At 34.2% G+C, this 16,792-nt stretch overlaps 1 protein-coding gene across 4 annotated transcripts in view; it reads right to left on the bottom strand.

Annotated features, from left to right (window-relative positions):
- The window catches only part of LOC143073382 (RRP12-like protein), a 67,104-nt gene extending 50,739 nt beyond the window's left edge, over window positions 1–16,365 (bottom strand). Inside the window, exons 1-4 of one of the 4 annotated variants that reach the window (XM_076248878.1) lie at window positions 16,144–16,365; window positions 10,253–10,479; window positions 9,189–9,272; window positions 2,768–2,844 (exon numbers count right to left, since the gene is read on the bottom strand). In XM_076248878.1, the coding sequence (XP_076104993.1) occupies window positions 2,768–2,844; window positions 9,189–9,272; window positions 10,253–10,479; window positions 16,144–16,315 (560 nt within the window). In that variant the 5' untranslated portion in view covers window positions 16,316–16,365. Of the gene's footprint in view, window positions 1–67; window positions 119–667; window positions 719–2,467; window positions 2,499–2,767; window positions 2,845–9,188; window positions 9,273–10,252; window positions 10,480–16,143 lie in introns of those variants that run through there. The other 3 variants (XM_076248880.1, XM_076248882.1, XM_076248881.1) reach the window with 3 other exon arrangements.
- Between the last annotated feature and the right edge of the window lie 427 nt (window positions 16,366–16,792).

Here is a 16,792-nt window from a genome sequence, read left to right as displayed (position 1 = left end):
ATCTTACCTTTTAATGACGAGACTGAGTAAATACATGATAGCAGCCAGTGATTCTATATCATCTTACCTTTTAATGACAAGACTGAGTAAATACATGATAGCAGCCTGTGATTCTATATCATCTTACCTTTTAATGACAAGACTGAGTAAATACAAGATAGCAGCCTGTGATTCTATATCATCTTACCTTTTAATGACAAGACTGAGTAAATACAAGATAGCAGCATGTGATTCTATATCATCTTACCTTTTAATGACAAGACTGAGTAAATACAAGATAGCAGCCTGTGATTCTATATCATCTTACCTTTTAATGACGAGACTGAGTAAATACAAGATGGCAGCCTGTGATTCTATATCATCTTACCTTTTAATGACAAGACTGAGTAAATACATGATAGCAGCCTGTGATTCTATATCATCTTACCTTTTAATGACAAGACTGAGTAAATACATGATAGCAGCCTGTGATTCTATATCATCTTACCTTTTAATGACAAGACTGAGTAAATACAAGATAGCAGCCTGTGATTCTATATCATCTTACCTTTTAATGACAAGACTGAGTAAATACATGATAGCAGCCTGTGATTCTATATCATCTTACCTTTTAATGACAAGACTGAGTAAATACATGATAGCAGCCTGTGATTCTATATCATCTTACCTTTTAATGACAAGACTAAGTAAATACATGATAGCAGCCTGTGATTCTATATCATCTTACCTTTTAATGACAAGACTGAGTAAATACATGATAGCAGCCTGTGATTCTATATCATCTTACCTTTTAATGACAAGACTGAGTAAATACAAGATAGCAGCCTGTGATTCTATATCATCTTACCTTTTAATGACAAGACTGAGTAAATACAAGATAGCAGCCTGTGATTCTATATCATCTTACCTTTTAATGACAAGACTGAGTAAATACATGATAGCAGCCTGTGATTCTATATCATCTTACCTTTTAATGACAAGACTGAGTAAATACAAGATAGCAGCCTGTGATTCTATATCATCTTACCTTTTAATGACAAGACTGAGTAAATACATGATAGCAGCCTGTGATTCTATATCATCTTACCTTTTAATGACAAGACTGAGTAAATACAAGATGGCAGCCTGTCATTCTATATCATCTTAACTTTTAATGACAAGACTGAGTAAATACAAGATAGCAGCCTGTGATTCTATATCATCTTACCTTTTAATGACAAGACTGAGTAAATACATGATAGCAGCCTGTGATTCTATATCATCTTACCTTTTAATGACAAGACTGAGTAAATACAAGATAGCAGCCTGTGATTCTATATCATCTTACCTTTTAATGACAAGACTGAGTAAATACATGATAGCAGCCTGTGATTCTATATCATCTTACCTTTTAATGACAAGACTGAGTAAATACATGATAGCAGCCTGTGATTCTATATCATCTTACCTTTTAATGACAAGACTGAGTAAATACATGATAGCAGCCTGTGATTCTATATCATCTTACCTTTTAATGACAAGACTGAGTAAATACATGATAGCAGCCTGTGATTCTATATCATCTTACCTTTTAATGACAAGACTGAGTAAATACAAGATGGCAGCCTGTGATTCTATATCATCTTACCTTTTAATGACAAGACTGAGTAAATACAAGATAGCAGCCTGTGATTCTATATCATCTTACCTTTTAATGACGAGACTGAGTAAATACAAGATGGCAGCCTGTGATTCTATATCATCTTACCTTTTAATGACGAGACTGAGTAAATACATGATAGCAGCCTGTGATTCTATATCATCTTACCTTTTAATGACAAGACTGAGTAAATACAAGATAGCAGCCTGTGATTCTATATCATCTTACCTTTTAATGACAAGACTGAGTAAATACAAGATGGCAGCCTGTGATTCTATATCATCTTACCTTTTAATGACGAGACTGAGTAAATACATGATAGCAGCCAGTGATTCTATATCATCTTACCTTTTAATGACAAGACTGAGTAAATACATGATAGCAGCCTGTGATTCTATATCATCTTACCTTTTAATGACAAGACTGAGTAAATACAAGATAGCAGCCTGTGATTCTATATCATCTTACCTTTTAATGACAAGACTGAGTAAATACATGATAGCAGCCTGTGATTCTATATCATCTTACCTTTTAATGACAAGACTAAGTAAATACATGATAGCAGCCTGTGATTCTATATCATCTTACCTTTTAATGACAAGACTGAGTAAATACAAGATAGCAGCCTGTGATTCTATATCATCTTACCTTTTAATGACAAGACTGAGTAAATACAAGATAGCAGCCTGTGATTCTATATCATCTTACCTTTTAATGACAAGACTGAGTAAATACATGATAGCAGCCTGTGATTCTATATCATCTTACCTTTTAATGACAAGACTTAGTAAATACATGATAGCAGCCTGTGATTCTATATCATCTTACCTTTTAATGACGAGACTAAGTAAATACATGATAGCAGTCTGTGATTCTATATCATCTTACCTTTTAATGACAAGACTGAGTAAATACATGATAGCAGCCTGTGATTCTATATCATCTTACCTTTTAATGACAAGACTGAGTAAATACATGATAGCAGCCTGTGATTCTATATCATCTTACCTTTTAATGACAAGACTGAATAAATACATGATAGCAGCCTGTGATTCTATATCATCTTACCTTTTAATGACAAGACTGAGTAAATACATGATAGCAGCCTGTGATTCTATATCATCTTACCTTTTAATGACAAGACTGAGTAAATACATGATAGCAGCCTGTGATTCTATATCATCTGTTGTATCTAATGCTGTCATCTGGAACAGGAAATATAGCAATGTAACAAGCAGAATACACAAGTCCTATAAATCTTCTATCTATGTACATACTGTGACTTTAGAAGTTATTGTGAGGTTTTAATTAATGTGAATTATGTGATTGGGTGATTATGGCAATAATAAGAACTTGCATTCCAAAACAAAAGCAAAAGTATGCATATTTTTTTTCTCCAAATCACAATTATTTTAAAATTGACATAATTGTCAATTGTTGAAAATTATAATAATAGATGCATGCTATAATTTCTGAATTTAAAGTCGCGTATTAGAAGTTGTAAAGGGGGATTATATACTATATAACATATAACTGCTTGCAATCTTTAATTCCATGTGCTTGTAAAGTTATTAATCATTTTCCATGTAACAAAGGAGTAGGGGCAATAAGGCCCTTATTTGGCCCAAAAATTACTGCAAATTTAAAAGTTATCATACATATATATTTTTAAATTACTGTAAAGTATATCAGGTAGAAGGTATTAAAAAAAAACTAAATAATTTTGGACATTGAACAAGTTACCATGGCAACAAATCATGCCTTAATTTGCATATTTTGTAAAATTTTGTAATTTTCCTTGTTTTTCATCAAATTTTTAAGTATATTTTCGATTGGAAAAGTATGTGCGCACCCAAGAAACAGCTTTATATTTTGTCAATTGTAATAATGAAGCTTCAGTTAAATTATTTTTTGTGTGTTGGTGATGGTAGTGCATCACAGGGTAATGTTATGCGTCTAGTGTATGGGACTGTCCTATGGATGTCTTATGCCGTTGGCTAGCAATTTTATTTTGCGAAAAGAAAGCCGAGTGAGTAAGTCTTTCCTGCCATTACATAGCCTCTACATTATCAAGACTTCAGCAGTAGCCTCCCCGCGGTAGCACACGGTAACTGATTGCAATAAATCAGGCGAATCTGTTGGGGATCTCGGAGCAGCAAGGGCCCAAGAAATGCAGTGTGTAGGCCCACTGGTATGTGGACATGCCCTAGCACTCATTAACCTTGCCCCAACTATGGGTAAAATAGTCGGCCAGGAGAGGGTCGCAGCCTGGTTACGGCAACTTTCCTAAGAGAAGAGAACTCTAACATCAAAATCAACGGGTAGATCAGACTCGTAAGCCAAGGAAGGCATCTATCTATTGGAAGGAAAACCATAAACAAATAACCCTGGTCCACCAGGTTGGAGGTTGAGCTAGGGGGTAATCTCCCCAACTCATAAAACAGCATCTGATTACGGAAACAAGGATTAGAAAAAATTTAACTCGTCTCGTAACATCAGAATACCAGCAGAATTCTGCGCATATGAATGGGACTAGTGAAAGCCAACAGGAAGCTAGTCACACGAAAAGTATCCTGAATGCGAGAACCAAACTTAAATTGGGTTTTTGGAATGTCCGTACCATGTATGAGACAGGAAAACAAGCCCAAGTGTTAAGAGAAATGAAGGAAAACAAGCTGCACATATTAGGTATAAGTGAATGTAGATGGACAGGGTTTGGCAAAAACTTGACAAATACAGGAGATACAATCATATATTCTGGTAGAAAAGATGACAAACACCAGGGGGGAGTTGCCATTATCCTCAACAAATCAGCCTCTAAATCACTCATTGAGTATAATCCAGTCAATGAAAGAATAATAACAGCCAGACTAAATACAAAACCTATAAAGACATCAATAATCCAAGTCTATTCTCCAACAAATGAAGCTGATAAAGAAATTAAGATAGAATTTTATGAAATGCTCCAAGCTGAGATAGAGAAAATCCCGAAAAAAGACCTAACAATCATCATGGGAGATTTTAATGCTAAAGTGGGGCAAGATAACAGTGGTTTTGAGAGAATAATGGGGAAACATGGCTGTGGGATCATGAACGAAAATGGAGAACATCTAGTAGACTTTTGTGGACTGAACAATCTTGTAATAGGTGGAACATTGTTCCCACACAAAATGTCCATAAGCTGACTTGGGTATCACCTGGAGGCAGAGATAAAAACCAGATCGACCACATAGCAATTAATGGCAAATGGAGGAGATCCTTACAAGATGTGAGAGTAAGGCGAGGCGCTGATGTTGGAAGTGACCATCATCTTGTCACAGCAAACATCAAACTTAAACTTATGAGAGCATCAGAACCTTGCAGAGTACAGAGATTCGACACAGGGAAACTCAGACACATGAAAACCAACCATGACTTCAAATTAGAACTGAAGAACCGCTTTCAACTCTTAGAACAACTCAAAAGTAACAACACTGAAGACAGTGAAACAGTAGATGAACAATGGCAAGAAGTGGAAGATCTGTTTAAAAAGACCAGTGAAAAAATATTGGGTTTCAAACGCCAAAAGCACAAAGAATGGATCAAACAAGAGACATGGAGGCTGATTGACAACAGGAAAGAGCTAAAGAAAAAGATCTGCAACACTCACTCTGATAGACTAAAAGATAGACTAATGGGTCAATACTCCAACTGTAACAAGGACGTTAAGAAAGCCACCAGAAAAGATAAAAAAGATTTCATCGAGGGATTGGCTCTGGAGGCTGAAAAAGCTGCGTCCGAGCAAAGAATGGGCGACCTTTACCAAATTACAAAGAAACTTTGTGGTCAAAAAAGAAACACCAACATGCCAGTAAAAGACAAACAGGGTAATCTAATAACATCTGAAAGAGAACAAGAGAATAGATGGAATGAGCACTTCAAAGAAGTATTAAATAGGCCAGAACCAGAAACAACAGCAAACATACCCATAGCAGAGCACGACCTTGAAGTAAATATAGAAATTCCATCAAGATCGGAGATTATCAGAGCAGTAAGGAGTCTTAAAAACAACAAAGCCCCAGGAAACGATAAGCTATCAGCAGAGCTATTTAAATCAGATCCAGCCTTAACAGCAAACATTCTTCACACACCATTCAAAAAGATCTGGCAAAATATCAAGATACCTAAAAACTGGTCAGAAGGTAACATCATAAGACTGGCTAAGAAAGGTGATCTCACAAACTGCAATAACTGGAGAGGAATCACCTTATTACCAATCCCAAGTAAAATTTTCACCAAAATACTAATAGACAGAATTAAAACAGCAATTGACAACAAACTCAGGAAAGAACAGGCAGGCTTTAGAAAAGGAAAGAGTTGTTGTGATCACATATTCGTGCTACGAAACATCATTGAACAGTGCACAGAATGGCAGAGACAATTGATAATCAACTTTATAGACTTTGAAAAAGCCTTTGACAGCATACACAGAGAAAGCTTATGGAAGATTTTACGATGCTATGGAATACCAGCAAAAATAGTACAACTTATCGAAATGTTCTATACAGAATTCAGATGCACTGTGGGAACTTCATCAGACATCAGCTTTCTAGTAAAATCTGGAGTTAGACAAGGCTGTGTTATGTCTTCCCTTCTATTCATAATAGTTGTCGATTGGGTAATGAATTCCACCATCAGTAACAGTAACAACACAGGCATTAGGTGGACTCTTTTTAGCTACCTAGAAGATCTGGACTATGCAGATGATCTGGCCTTATTGTCGCATCTAGAAACACACATGCAAGACAAAACCACTAAGTTACAAAAGAATGCAAGTTTGATTGGATTAAATATCAACATCAAGAAATCAGAAGTCATGCCTCTTAACACCTCAGAGCCTCCTTTAATAGATTTAAATGGGACACCCCTAGATTGCACTTCATCTTCCACCTACTTGGGCAGCATCGTAACATCTGAAGGAGGAGCAGACAAAGACATCAGAGCCAGAATAGGAAAAGCAAGAACTGCATTTTTAAAACTAAGACACATCTGGAAGACAAGCAACATCAGTAAGAACACCAAAATTAGATTATATAACAGTTGTGTACTAGCAGTGCTACTATATGGGGTGGAATGCTGGAGAATGACAGAAAAAGACATCAACAAGCTCTCCAGTTTTCACAACGGTTGCCTTAGAAAGATATTAAGGATATTCTGGCCGCGTAAAATCACAAACAAAGACCTCCATGAAACAACAGGATCCAACAACATGGAGACTTTATTGAAGCAGAAAAGATGGAGATGGATTGGCCATGTTCTTAGAAGACCAGCAGAGGACTTGACCAGAGTAGCCCTAAGATGGACACCTGAGGGGAAAAGGAAGAAAGGACGCCCCAAAACAACTTGGAGAAGAACAGTTGAAGCTGAAATGAAAGAACATGGAATCAGCTGGGGTGTAATAGAAAAGAAAGCACAGAACAGAGATGAGTGGAAAGAACTAGTCCTTGCCCTATGTGCCCCCGGGCATAATAAGGACTAGGTAGGTAGGTAGGTAAATTATTTTGTTGTTTCTTGGCTGCGCACGATGTTTCCACAACAGAATTAAAGATAGAAATCTGCATAAATTCTGAATTTTCATTGTTTTTGTGAAAAAAAAGTACATATTATGAGGTAATTGTGACGTCATCACATTAGAATCTTAATGTTTTTCATTTATATTTCTTGACCCTATGTATTTCTAAAGATTATGTGCCAATTTGAAAAAGTTATCAAATATTTTATTTTCTTGGGCCAAAACCAGGCCTTAATGCCCCTCCTTCTTTCTTTTTTTTCCTTTGTTAGTTGTTTAAATCAAATGAACTAATTTCAATGCAAATGAAAGCAATGCAACAACAAACAAACATTTTTCAAAGATATTCTTCAGGTGATGGTTACTGAATCAGTCGTATAATCACCACTGGTGATGGTTACTGAATCAGTCGTATAGTCACCTCTGGTGATGGTTACTGAATCAGTCGTATAGTCACCATTGGTGATGGTTACTGAATCAGTCGTATAGTCACCACTGGTGATGGTTACTGAATCAGTCTTATAATCACCACTGGTGATGGTTACTGAATCAGTCTTATAATCACCACTGGTGATGGTTTCTGAATCAGTCTTATAATCACCACTATCTCAACTACAAAAGACCATAATTTATAGGTCTATTCACACAGCTTAGTCCTTGACTATAATGGAAAGCAGAACCAGTGTTTAGACCATAATTTATATGTCTATTCACACAGCTTAGTCCTTGACTATAATGGTAAGCAGAACCAGTGTTTACAGTGTGTAAATCAATGTCAATGATAGTCAAGGTAAAAGTGGAAAAAAATAAGTTAGTTACTGGAATTTTCACTTAAGATTTTGGTTTTATGTATTTGATATTTTTGGAATAATATTGTCAAATAGTTACATTAATTAAACTCCCCCGTTTGACACTAAAAACAAAAACAGTGAATAATATTAGATGCAGCCCAAAGGGTGTATGCATAAATTTTCAAAACCAGTGTAAAATTCTGTATACCCCTGATTACACCAAGATAACAAATGTATTCCTTATGAAGCATTCATACCTCGTTTTTAAACCAAGATGTAAAATTGAAAAATGCTCAAGATGAATTTCCAGTGCAACATTTTTTCAAAACCGATGTTGGTGTGTGTTGACAAATAATTTTTTTCTATTTTCTTTATTTCCGTAAATTTGGAAAGTTTTAATTAATTTTGAGGAAACAAATATTTTTCATTTTTTTATTTTTTGCTCCTTTATTTTTTAAATTTTGCCATTTTTCCTTTTTTTTTTAATTTTGGCAAAACTTTCATGTTTGGAATTTTTGGCAACATTTTACTTATCCCTGGTTGAACAAGGATGGGGTATTACTTACAACAGGGTTATTTTTGCTACATACAAATGTAAGAAATAAGTTAACCTATTTTAAAGCAAAGTATTTACAAAGAAGTTTGAGTTTTTATGTTGGCTACATAAGATTCCTGATGAAAGGAAGCCAAATCATTTTAAAATAATGAATTCTGAATAACCAATGAAAATCTACCTTTGTGATATACAATCAAAACATGTGTCTTGAATATGAGCACCAATCAAAATAAATTAAAAAACAAATGTAAGATGTCATTGACGACAAATATAAGTGGTTTATGTTTATAAAGAAAGGTAACTCTAGTCTATCTAAAAAAAAATTAAAAAAATTTGGAAACTGAGAATTCATTTGTAAGAAATTATCAATTGTTTGCATTGTAATTATATTCTTATAAAAACTTTTTCAAAAATGACAGTTAATAATAAAAAAAATAAAGAGAAAACATACTGTAAAAAATAATGTTTCACTGGCAGAAATAGAATTTAAAATAAACATGTATGTATTTTCTATCTAAAGTTAAGAGATTTTAAAGATATCCAATTTGCAATGATTTATAGATGTACAATAAAATTGCATGTGAAATATTGGGTATCAAGTTATTTATTCTCTTATCTGAGCACTTGTTGTCCTCTTAATTTCTAGTTCCTCACCAATGCAGCAAAATATTCTGTTTCTGTTTCATTCCCATCATTGGTCTTTATTACTTCTGTCACTGCTGCTAAAATGGCTATCACCTGTAAAATTATATCACAGTGTTTACATTAAATATCTTCAACAGAACAATATTACAACAGCAGCTGATACAATAAAAAAGAAATTAAAGAGATGTTGGATATATTGGTATGTAGAGGGGTGGTAGGAGGGGTCCTGATCCCGAAATCCTGGGCTTAAAAACATCAGATCCCACAATCCCGGGCTTAAAAACACTAAATCCAGAGGTCCCGAAAATCGAAAAAAAAGAATTCCCGGATCCCGAAAGGGTCAATCCTGAAATTCCCGAGCTTAAAAACACCTGATCCCGGAGTCCCGATAAAGGTCCTATCCCCCCTCTATGTAGTATTGTACATTTTTTGTTAAATAAGAGACAGTAATCTTGATTATCTGATGACACATATCAGATTTCAAATTTTTGCTATTTAAAAGTCTTCAATTTTTTAACTGCAGTCCCACTACTTTCATCTGACCCATTTTAATCCATCCTAAAACACTTGTGAACTATCACTGTCATATCATCTTTGACAACTCATTGTTTTAAATTGACTCCGACTGATTTTTTCAAATTTCTTTTCCCTAAACCTACATAGCTTAGGTGCTGGCTTTTAATATAAAATTGGAAACAGAAATTGGGAATGTGTCAAATGTCAACAAACCAACCAAAAATTAGAAAAACAGCCTGTTACTACTTTTCTTCAAGTTAAGCCTGCATATCATTACTTCTGACTATTCTAGTCATATTAAGCAAACAACAATCAATCAATCAAATCATATTCAAACTTTGAAACTGATTAAAGACAATTTTACAGGTACAGGTATATGTAAGTATGTTAATGTCCATCCAACAAAACATCTGAAAGTGATACAAAATATATAGGATGCATCTTTTAGTTTAGAGCAAGCAAATTGTCTGACCAAAATATTTTCTGTTCCCACGCAGCAATATTTGCATTAATGAAAAGATAACTTTAAATATTTTCACAGATTGTATCTCACTTACTTCTTTGTGTAGAGCAGAATTTGACGACCAATATCTATGGACTTTATTAAATGTGACATTTGTACATTCAGTGTAATTAGTTGCCCATGTATTGAATGTTTTAGCACCAACGCTAAGTTTGTCAGATGTAGAAAGTTTTTCAAAGCCTTCCTGTAATGAATCTGTATCTTTGGAAAAGTGATCTTCATCATGTTTGGCCAAAGCATCAACAGTTAAACCACTGGTACCTGCAAAGTAGAAAAAAATAGCATTCAATAATCAATTAAATATCACTTTAGATTGAACCAAAAGGAGGGTAAGGAAGGTTATTTCAAAATATCCATAAAACGACCATTTTTTTTAGATAACTTTACATAATGGTAATTGACACATACTGAAAAAAAGACCTATGATTGGATCCACATTCAATAATTAAACTTCCCTTCCTACTCTACACCTACATTTAAATGGAATAGCCCTTTTTTAAGTCGGCAGCTATTTTCTCAGTCGGTCGGAGCGTGGGGAAACAAACTTAATTTTTTTTTTCTTTCAACTTGGCTTTTATTTTTTATTACTGTGTATTGTCAAGCTTGGTTACTCATAATTGTTTCTCAGTCACTGAATGTACGATGTTGTTCCATACTAAAGCTGCTGACCCTGTTTGTTTACATTCAAATTCCAATGGCGTCACATGATGTATTGAATCCTTCTAACCAATCAAATTGCTCTATTGACAATAAGGTGATTTTTTTAAACTAAGGCAATTATATTATTTGTTTGTGTGATATTGCTTTGAAAAAGTTTGCAATAATTTGGGGTTTATTCAATAGGAAACCTCATTTTAAACCATGACATTTAATAGACATCAATGAAATTTTATATAAATATTTACCTACGGTCATGATGGTAAGATTATTGAACTTTTTAAAAGGAATCAATTTTTTTCTTATGAAAAATAAATGGAAATCGTTTCTTATTAACCTTCTCTATATTCCTGAACAAAATGATGGCATGAACATCTTTTTTCCCCAGGAAAACTCACATTTTGGATGGGTTTTAGTGGGAAAATCGCATAAGATGTAAGGTGCTTGTCATTTTGAAATTCATAAAAATACGATCTTGCTTGGCCTGTTTTGTCTGCCACAAGATTGATTATGCTGAATGGAATGTACACAAAGCAATGGAGGCCGGAAGTGGAATTTGGTGAAGTTTTGAAAGGTGTTTAGGCATTCTGAAGTCAGGTTTGAAACGGTAATTTCAAAATTGGCATTTTTTAGCAATAATTTAGAATAACAATGAAAACATAACTTTAAAAATGTTTTTTTTATTTAAGAGAAGAAAAACACATTCTGCACTAGTTTTGTACGCTGGTATTAGTGTAATGATGTCAATGCGTAGTTTTCCCGTGTGATAAGTGCAATAACAAAGTCTGAACGAACCGATAAGATGATCGAAATATATATAGACTACGGTAGGTTATATCCTAGTGTTATCGGCTCTCGATAGTGTAACAAACTTTTGCTCCGTAGGGCCAGTTCTTCAAATAAATGTGGTCAAAGCTGATTGTGTTAATTTAGTAGATACTTTTATTCATTTCCTATTATCCTCACGATTTTCTCTTGCATAAATCAAGAAAAATCAAAACATCTGTTGTTCTGCTCAATTTTGACATTGTGTGCAATACGTCATCAGTTCTCGATAGTTGTGAAAAGTATAGTATGGTAAGCATGTTTGATATTAATAGAAGATTTAAAATTACGCAAATTGAAGAAAACTATCAATTAACTATCATTTGTCTCTGGAAAACATATTTTTTTTTATGAATTTTAGCCTTATCGATCAATTAAGGCATCTTTAACCGATATCCTAGGAATTATCACTCAAAGGACAAAAATATGCATTGAATATTAATTTTAGATGATTTAAAATTATTGAACCAATTCTTATATGTTATAAGATGTTGTCACAGCTGTAATTAATATTTTTCTGTCACAGTAACAATACTTAAGAGCATTACTTTTCCGATAATTGAATTGAATTAATTTTTATAGTGATAAGATATGGCCCAAACTGCGTTCCATAGATTTTTTCCCATAGCGACGTCACACCACATCTTACAATTGTGTATTACATATGTGGACTTGACCTTCTTTTCAAGCTAAGTTTTTTTTACATTTGAAAACGTTCTATTTATGAACCGAGGGGATGAAATTGGGGTTGTTTTGGGAATAAGGAAAAGTAGGCTAAAATAGGAAAATATTATTTTTACTGTTGTAAAATGTCTGAAAACTTGAAATCTTCTTCTTTAGTTACAGAAAACCATCAACATTTTGAAGATTACTTTCTGGCGCATGCCTGATTGAGGTTGCTTTTTAAAATTTATTTCAATTTTTCTTTATTTTTAAGCTTTACAATTTTTATTGAACTTTTAATTTTTACATTTTTTATTCTATTTTTTTTTTTTTAAATTAAGATAAAAACAATAGGTACATTTAGTTTAAGTGAGAAAAGGTTTTAAGGAGTACTTCATGGGTAAGTGCATCCTTAAAGTTGTCTGTAGAAGTTTTGTTTGAAATTTCAGGTGGTAATTTATTCCAGTCTTTGATTGTTTGGCTGAAGGATGAGAATTTAAAACTGTCTTTATTGCATTGGAGCTGTCTGAAGGTTTGCCATTTCAGATTTTGAAGCATATCAGATACACTGCTGGTGTTGTGAAATCTGTTGCATGTATATCGTGCAGCTCTTCTTTGCACTTGTTCCAGTCTGTATATATTTTCTGATGTGTATGGGTCCCAAACGGTACAACAGTATTCAAGTTTTGGTCTTACTATAGTTTGATATGCTCTTTCTTTCACTAATTTTGAACTAATTTTTAGATTGCGTCTGACGAAAGATAAAGATTGATTTGCTTTTGCTGCTGATTGTTGTATATGTTTGTTCCATTTGAGATCTGAAGAGATTGTAATGCCTAGATATTTAGCTGATTGTACTTGTTCTAGGATATGACCGTGCATGTTGTAATAGAAGCGTATTTGTTTTTTCTTTGTTGAGACTCTTAAGATGTTACATTTGTCAGGGTGGAATGACATGAGCCAGTCGTGTTCCCATTTAATAGCTGCTTCTATGTCTTCTTGAAGCTTAATACAATTGTTTTGGCAGGTAATAGGCCGGTAGATAATGCTGTCGTCTGCAAAGAGTCATATTTGGCTGTGTTTAAGGTAGTCAGGTAAATCATTGATGTAGATAAGAAAGAGTATTGGTCCTAGTACAGTGCCCTGAGGAACGCCTGATGTTACTGGAATTTTTTCAGATGTCGTGTTTTCGAGAAGGACTGTTTGAGTTCTGTTAGATAAAAATGATTGGATCCAGTTTATTGCCTGATCAGAGATGCCGTAGTGTTTTAATTTGAAAAGTAAGCGTTTGTGTGGCACTTTGTCGAATGCTTTGGCAAAATCCATGATAACTAAGTCAGTTTGTATATTTTTATCGTTGTTTTGAGCTAGTTGGTGTATAAGAGATATTACTTGAGATTCGCAAGATCTTTTTGCTCTAAATCCGTGTTGTAGTTCATATAGGATGTTATTTGCTTCAAGATGTTTCATCATATTGCTAGCTAGTATATGTTCAAGTAATTTATATGAGATACAGGTAAGTGAGATTGGTCTATAATTACCAGGATGATGTTTGTCTCCTTTTTTAAATACTGGTGTAACGTTTGCATGGTTCCAGTCTGATGGTACTTTGCCTGTCTCAAGAGATTTGTCAAAAATGATTACAAGTATGTCTGAGGTTATTTCGATGTTTTCCTTCAGTATTTTGCCAGCGATAGTATCTGGTCCTGTAGCTTTATTGGTGTTTATGTTTTTTATGAGTTTGTATACACCTTCCCGACTGATGTTAATTAGTTCCACTTTAGGGTGTGTACTAGCTTCTTTCGTTGGTATTTCTGTGTTAGTTTCTGATGTGAAAGCAGATTGAAATTGTTGGTTTAGTATGTTGGCTTTTTCAGAGGGGTTTGTATGGAGGGTGCCTTCGCTTCTTAAGGATGCAATGCCGGTGTTTTCTTTTCTTTGGCTTTTTATATAAGAGTACAGCTTTTTTGGTTGTTTGTTGAAGCTATGCTGATCTGGTTCTTTTATATCGATGTCAAAGATCATATTTTCGATGTATGCCCAGTATGCTATTCTCATCTCTTTTTGGAGTTTGGTCTTTATCTCTTTGTATTTATTTTTGTATTTAGAGTCATGACTTTTCTTTTTATAGAGTTTGTTTTTCTTTCTTATGAGTCTTTTCAGGTCTCTATTTACCCATGGTAATTTTGATTTTTTTCCAATTACTTTAGTTGGTATATTTTTGTTGATGGTCTCTGTTGTTTTGGTTTTAAAGGTGGTCCATATATCATCGATAGTCATATTTGTCTTGTTTGCTTTTAAATGATCATATATAAGAATAAGGTCTTTCTTTATGTTCTCCCAGTTTGCTTTTTTGTATATTAGTGCTTTATGTGGTTGTTGTTTTTGTGTTGGTATAGCAAAGTTGATTTCACAAAGGACAATATCATGGTTGCTTCCTCCTATTGGTGGGAGGGTCTCAACTCTGTTGATAAATGATGGGTTTGTCATGCACATTAGATCTAAAGTTCTGTCATTTCTGGTGTTTTTGTCAATTACTTGTGCTAGGTTATTATCATCCAGAATATTAAGCAGTTGTTGGTGTAGTGCTGGATCAGGTTTGTTTGGTAATACCAAGTGTTTTTCCCAGTTTATGTGGCCTAGATTGAAGTCACCACTCAGCCAGATGTTTGCATTTGTTTTCTTGCATGCAGTATTAAGAGAGATACCCATGTTTTCTAATGATTCCCCTTTATCTGAAGGTGGTCTGTAGTAGGCACCTAAGTAGAGCGTTTTACTATTTGGTGATGTTATTTTTGCCCAAATTATTTCACAATCTGTATCAAATTCATTTACTAGTGATGATACGTATTTATTTGATACTGCTAGTAGTACTCCTCCATATCCATCTTTTCTATTTTTGTTGTATACGGTGTACTTTGATGGTGATATATACTCGTATGGTGATATAGTATTTGAGAGCCAGGTTTCTGTGCCATAAATTATGTCTGGTTCACAAGATTCAATTATTTATTCTATTTCAGGCTTTTTATTTTTCATAGACTGAAAATTGATGGTACAAATGTAAGTGTTCTCAGTGGTGTTTTACATGGATTAGGTTTGTTTTTGTTATTTCTTTTTTTGGTAAGGTTGAAGATGTAAAATTTGGTGGCCCGATGTTATCCACACCATTTGGCTCGTTACTTATGTCTAATTCTGAATAACTGTTTGATGTCTCAATTGTGGTGTTGAAAAAGGTTGTGGAAAAATTTGGCATGCCACAGTTGACGCATTCCCATGAGATGTTACTGTTTCCTAATATTTCATACATGGAGCGATTAATTTGTTGGCAGTTGATGTGATACCACTGTCCGCAGCTGTCACAGCAGACAGCTTCAGTTTTCCATGTGACTGCACGAGTGCATGTTCCGCAAGGATATTTTGGTGTACGTGGCCCTGGGTTTGGTTTGGAAATGTTGAACTTAATGCTTGCTTGAAGGGAGTTTTTATTCTCTCCTTGAAATACCGACAAATAGAAAACATGTGCGATTTCGCGAACTACTTTTATTTTCACCACACGCATTGCTATCGAGAACTGATTACTATCGAGAACAGATGACTACACGATACTGTTAAAGTGTTATAGAGAGAGTGTTCAGCAAGTCAGGTTATTTTAAAATTCAAGGTATCTAGCCTAGTACAGAATTATAACCACTCTTTGTTAATGAATAGTTCTTAATGAAGAGGAATGTCATAGTAAATTTCATGATTTTGAACGTTTGAGCATCGTTTGTCGTTTACCTGCTGAGCCTGCAGACATTGGTTGGAAAAATCTAGTTTTCGCAGCATCCCTAAATCGTTTCGTGTCGGGATTACTGCTGCTACTCTTTCCCTTTTTCCACCTCTTTCCTTTCCATTTTGTTTTAGTGGCTGATTTTGATATTCTATTAAGCAGTTTAGATTTTGATCCCATTTCTTTATTCCACGTGCTAGAAAAATTAGTTGTTTAACTCGGAAGTGGAATAAGAAGCGAACAAAGGGGCGTAACTTACCAGATATATCTATGAACCACAAAACAGTTTAGCACCCACGTTCAGTTACGGCCTAGTATCGTCTTGGTCTACATGATCATCTTAACTGTTTGTATACACTGGTATATGATGATACGATGATAGATATTTTTATTGTCATCAAAAGTCAAAAGAATCTTGAAAGAAAACAAATGCTTTATTCACAGTATACTAAAAACCGAAGTAACAAAAATTGGGAGAAATTTAGAAAACAAAGAAATTTGGTAACAGTGTTAACTAAGATAAAGAGAAAATCAATATAAGTATACTTTTTAGAACGTTGCTCTTGTGGTTCAAAATCTCGCGATATTTGGAAAACAGTCAAACCATTTTTCTCAAAAAAGGGGAACTTTGGAGAACAAAAATTCTTATTATGTGAA

The sequence above is a fragment of the Mytilus galloprovincialis genome, chromosome 4 (genome assembly GCF_965363235.1).
Source record: "Mytilus galloprovincialis chromosome 4, xbMytGall1.hap1.1, whole genome shotgun sequence".
Lineage (NCBI taxonomy): Eukaryota > Metazoa > Mollusca > Bivalvia > Mytilida > Mytilidae > Mytilus > Mytilus galloprovincialis.
Note: the sequence above shows the minus strand (reverse complement) of the source record. Positions and strands in the feature narration are given on the sequence as shown.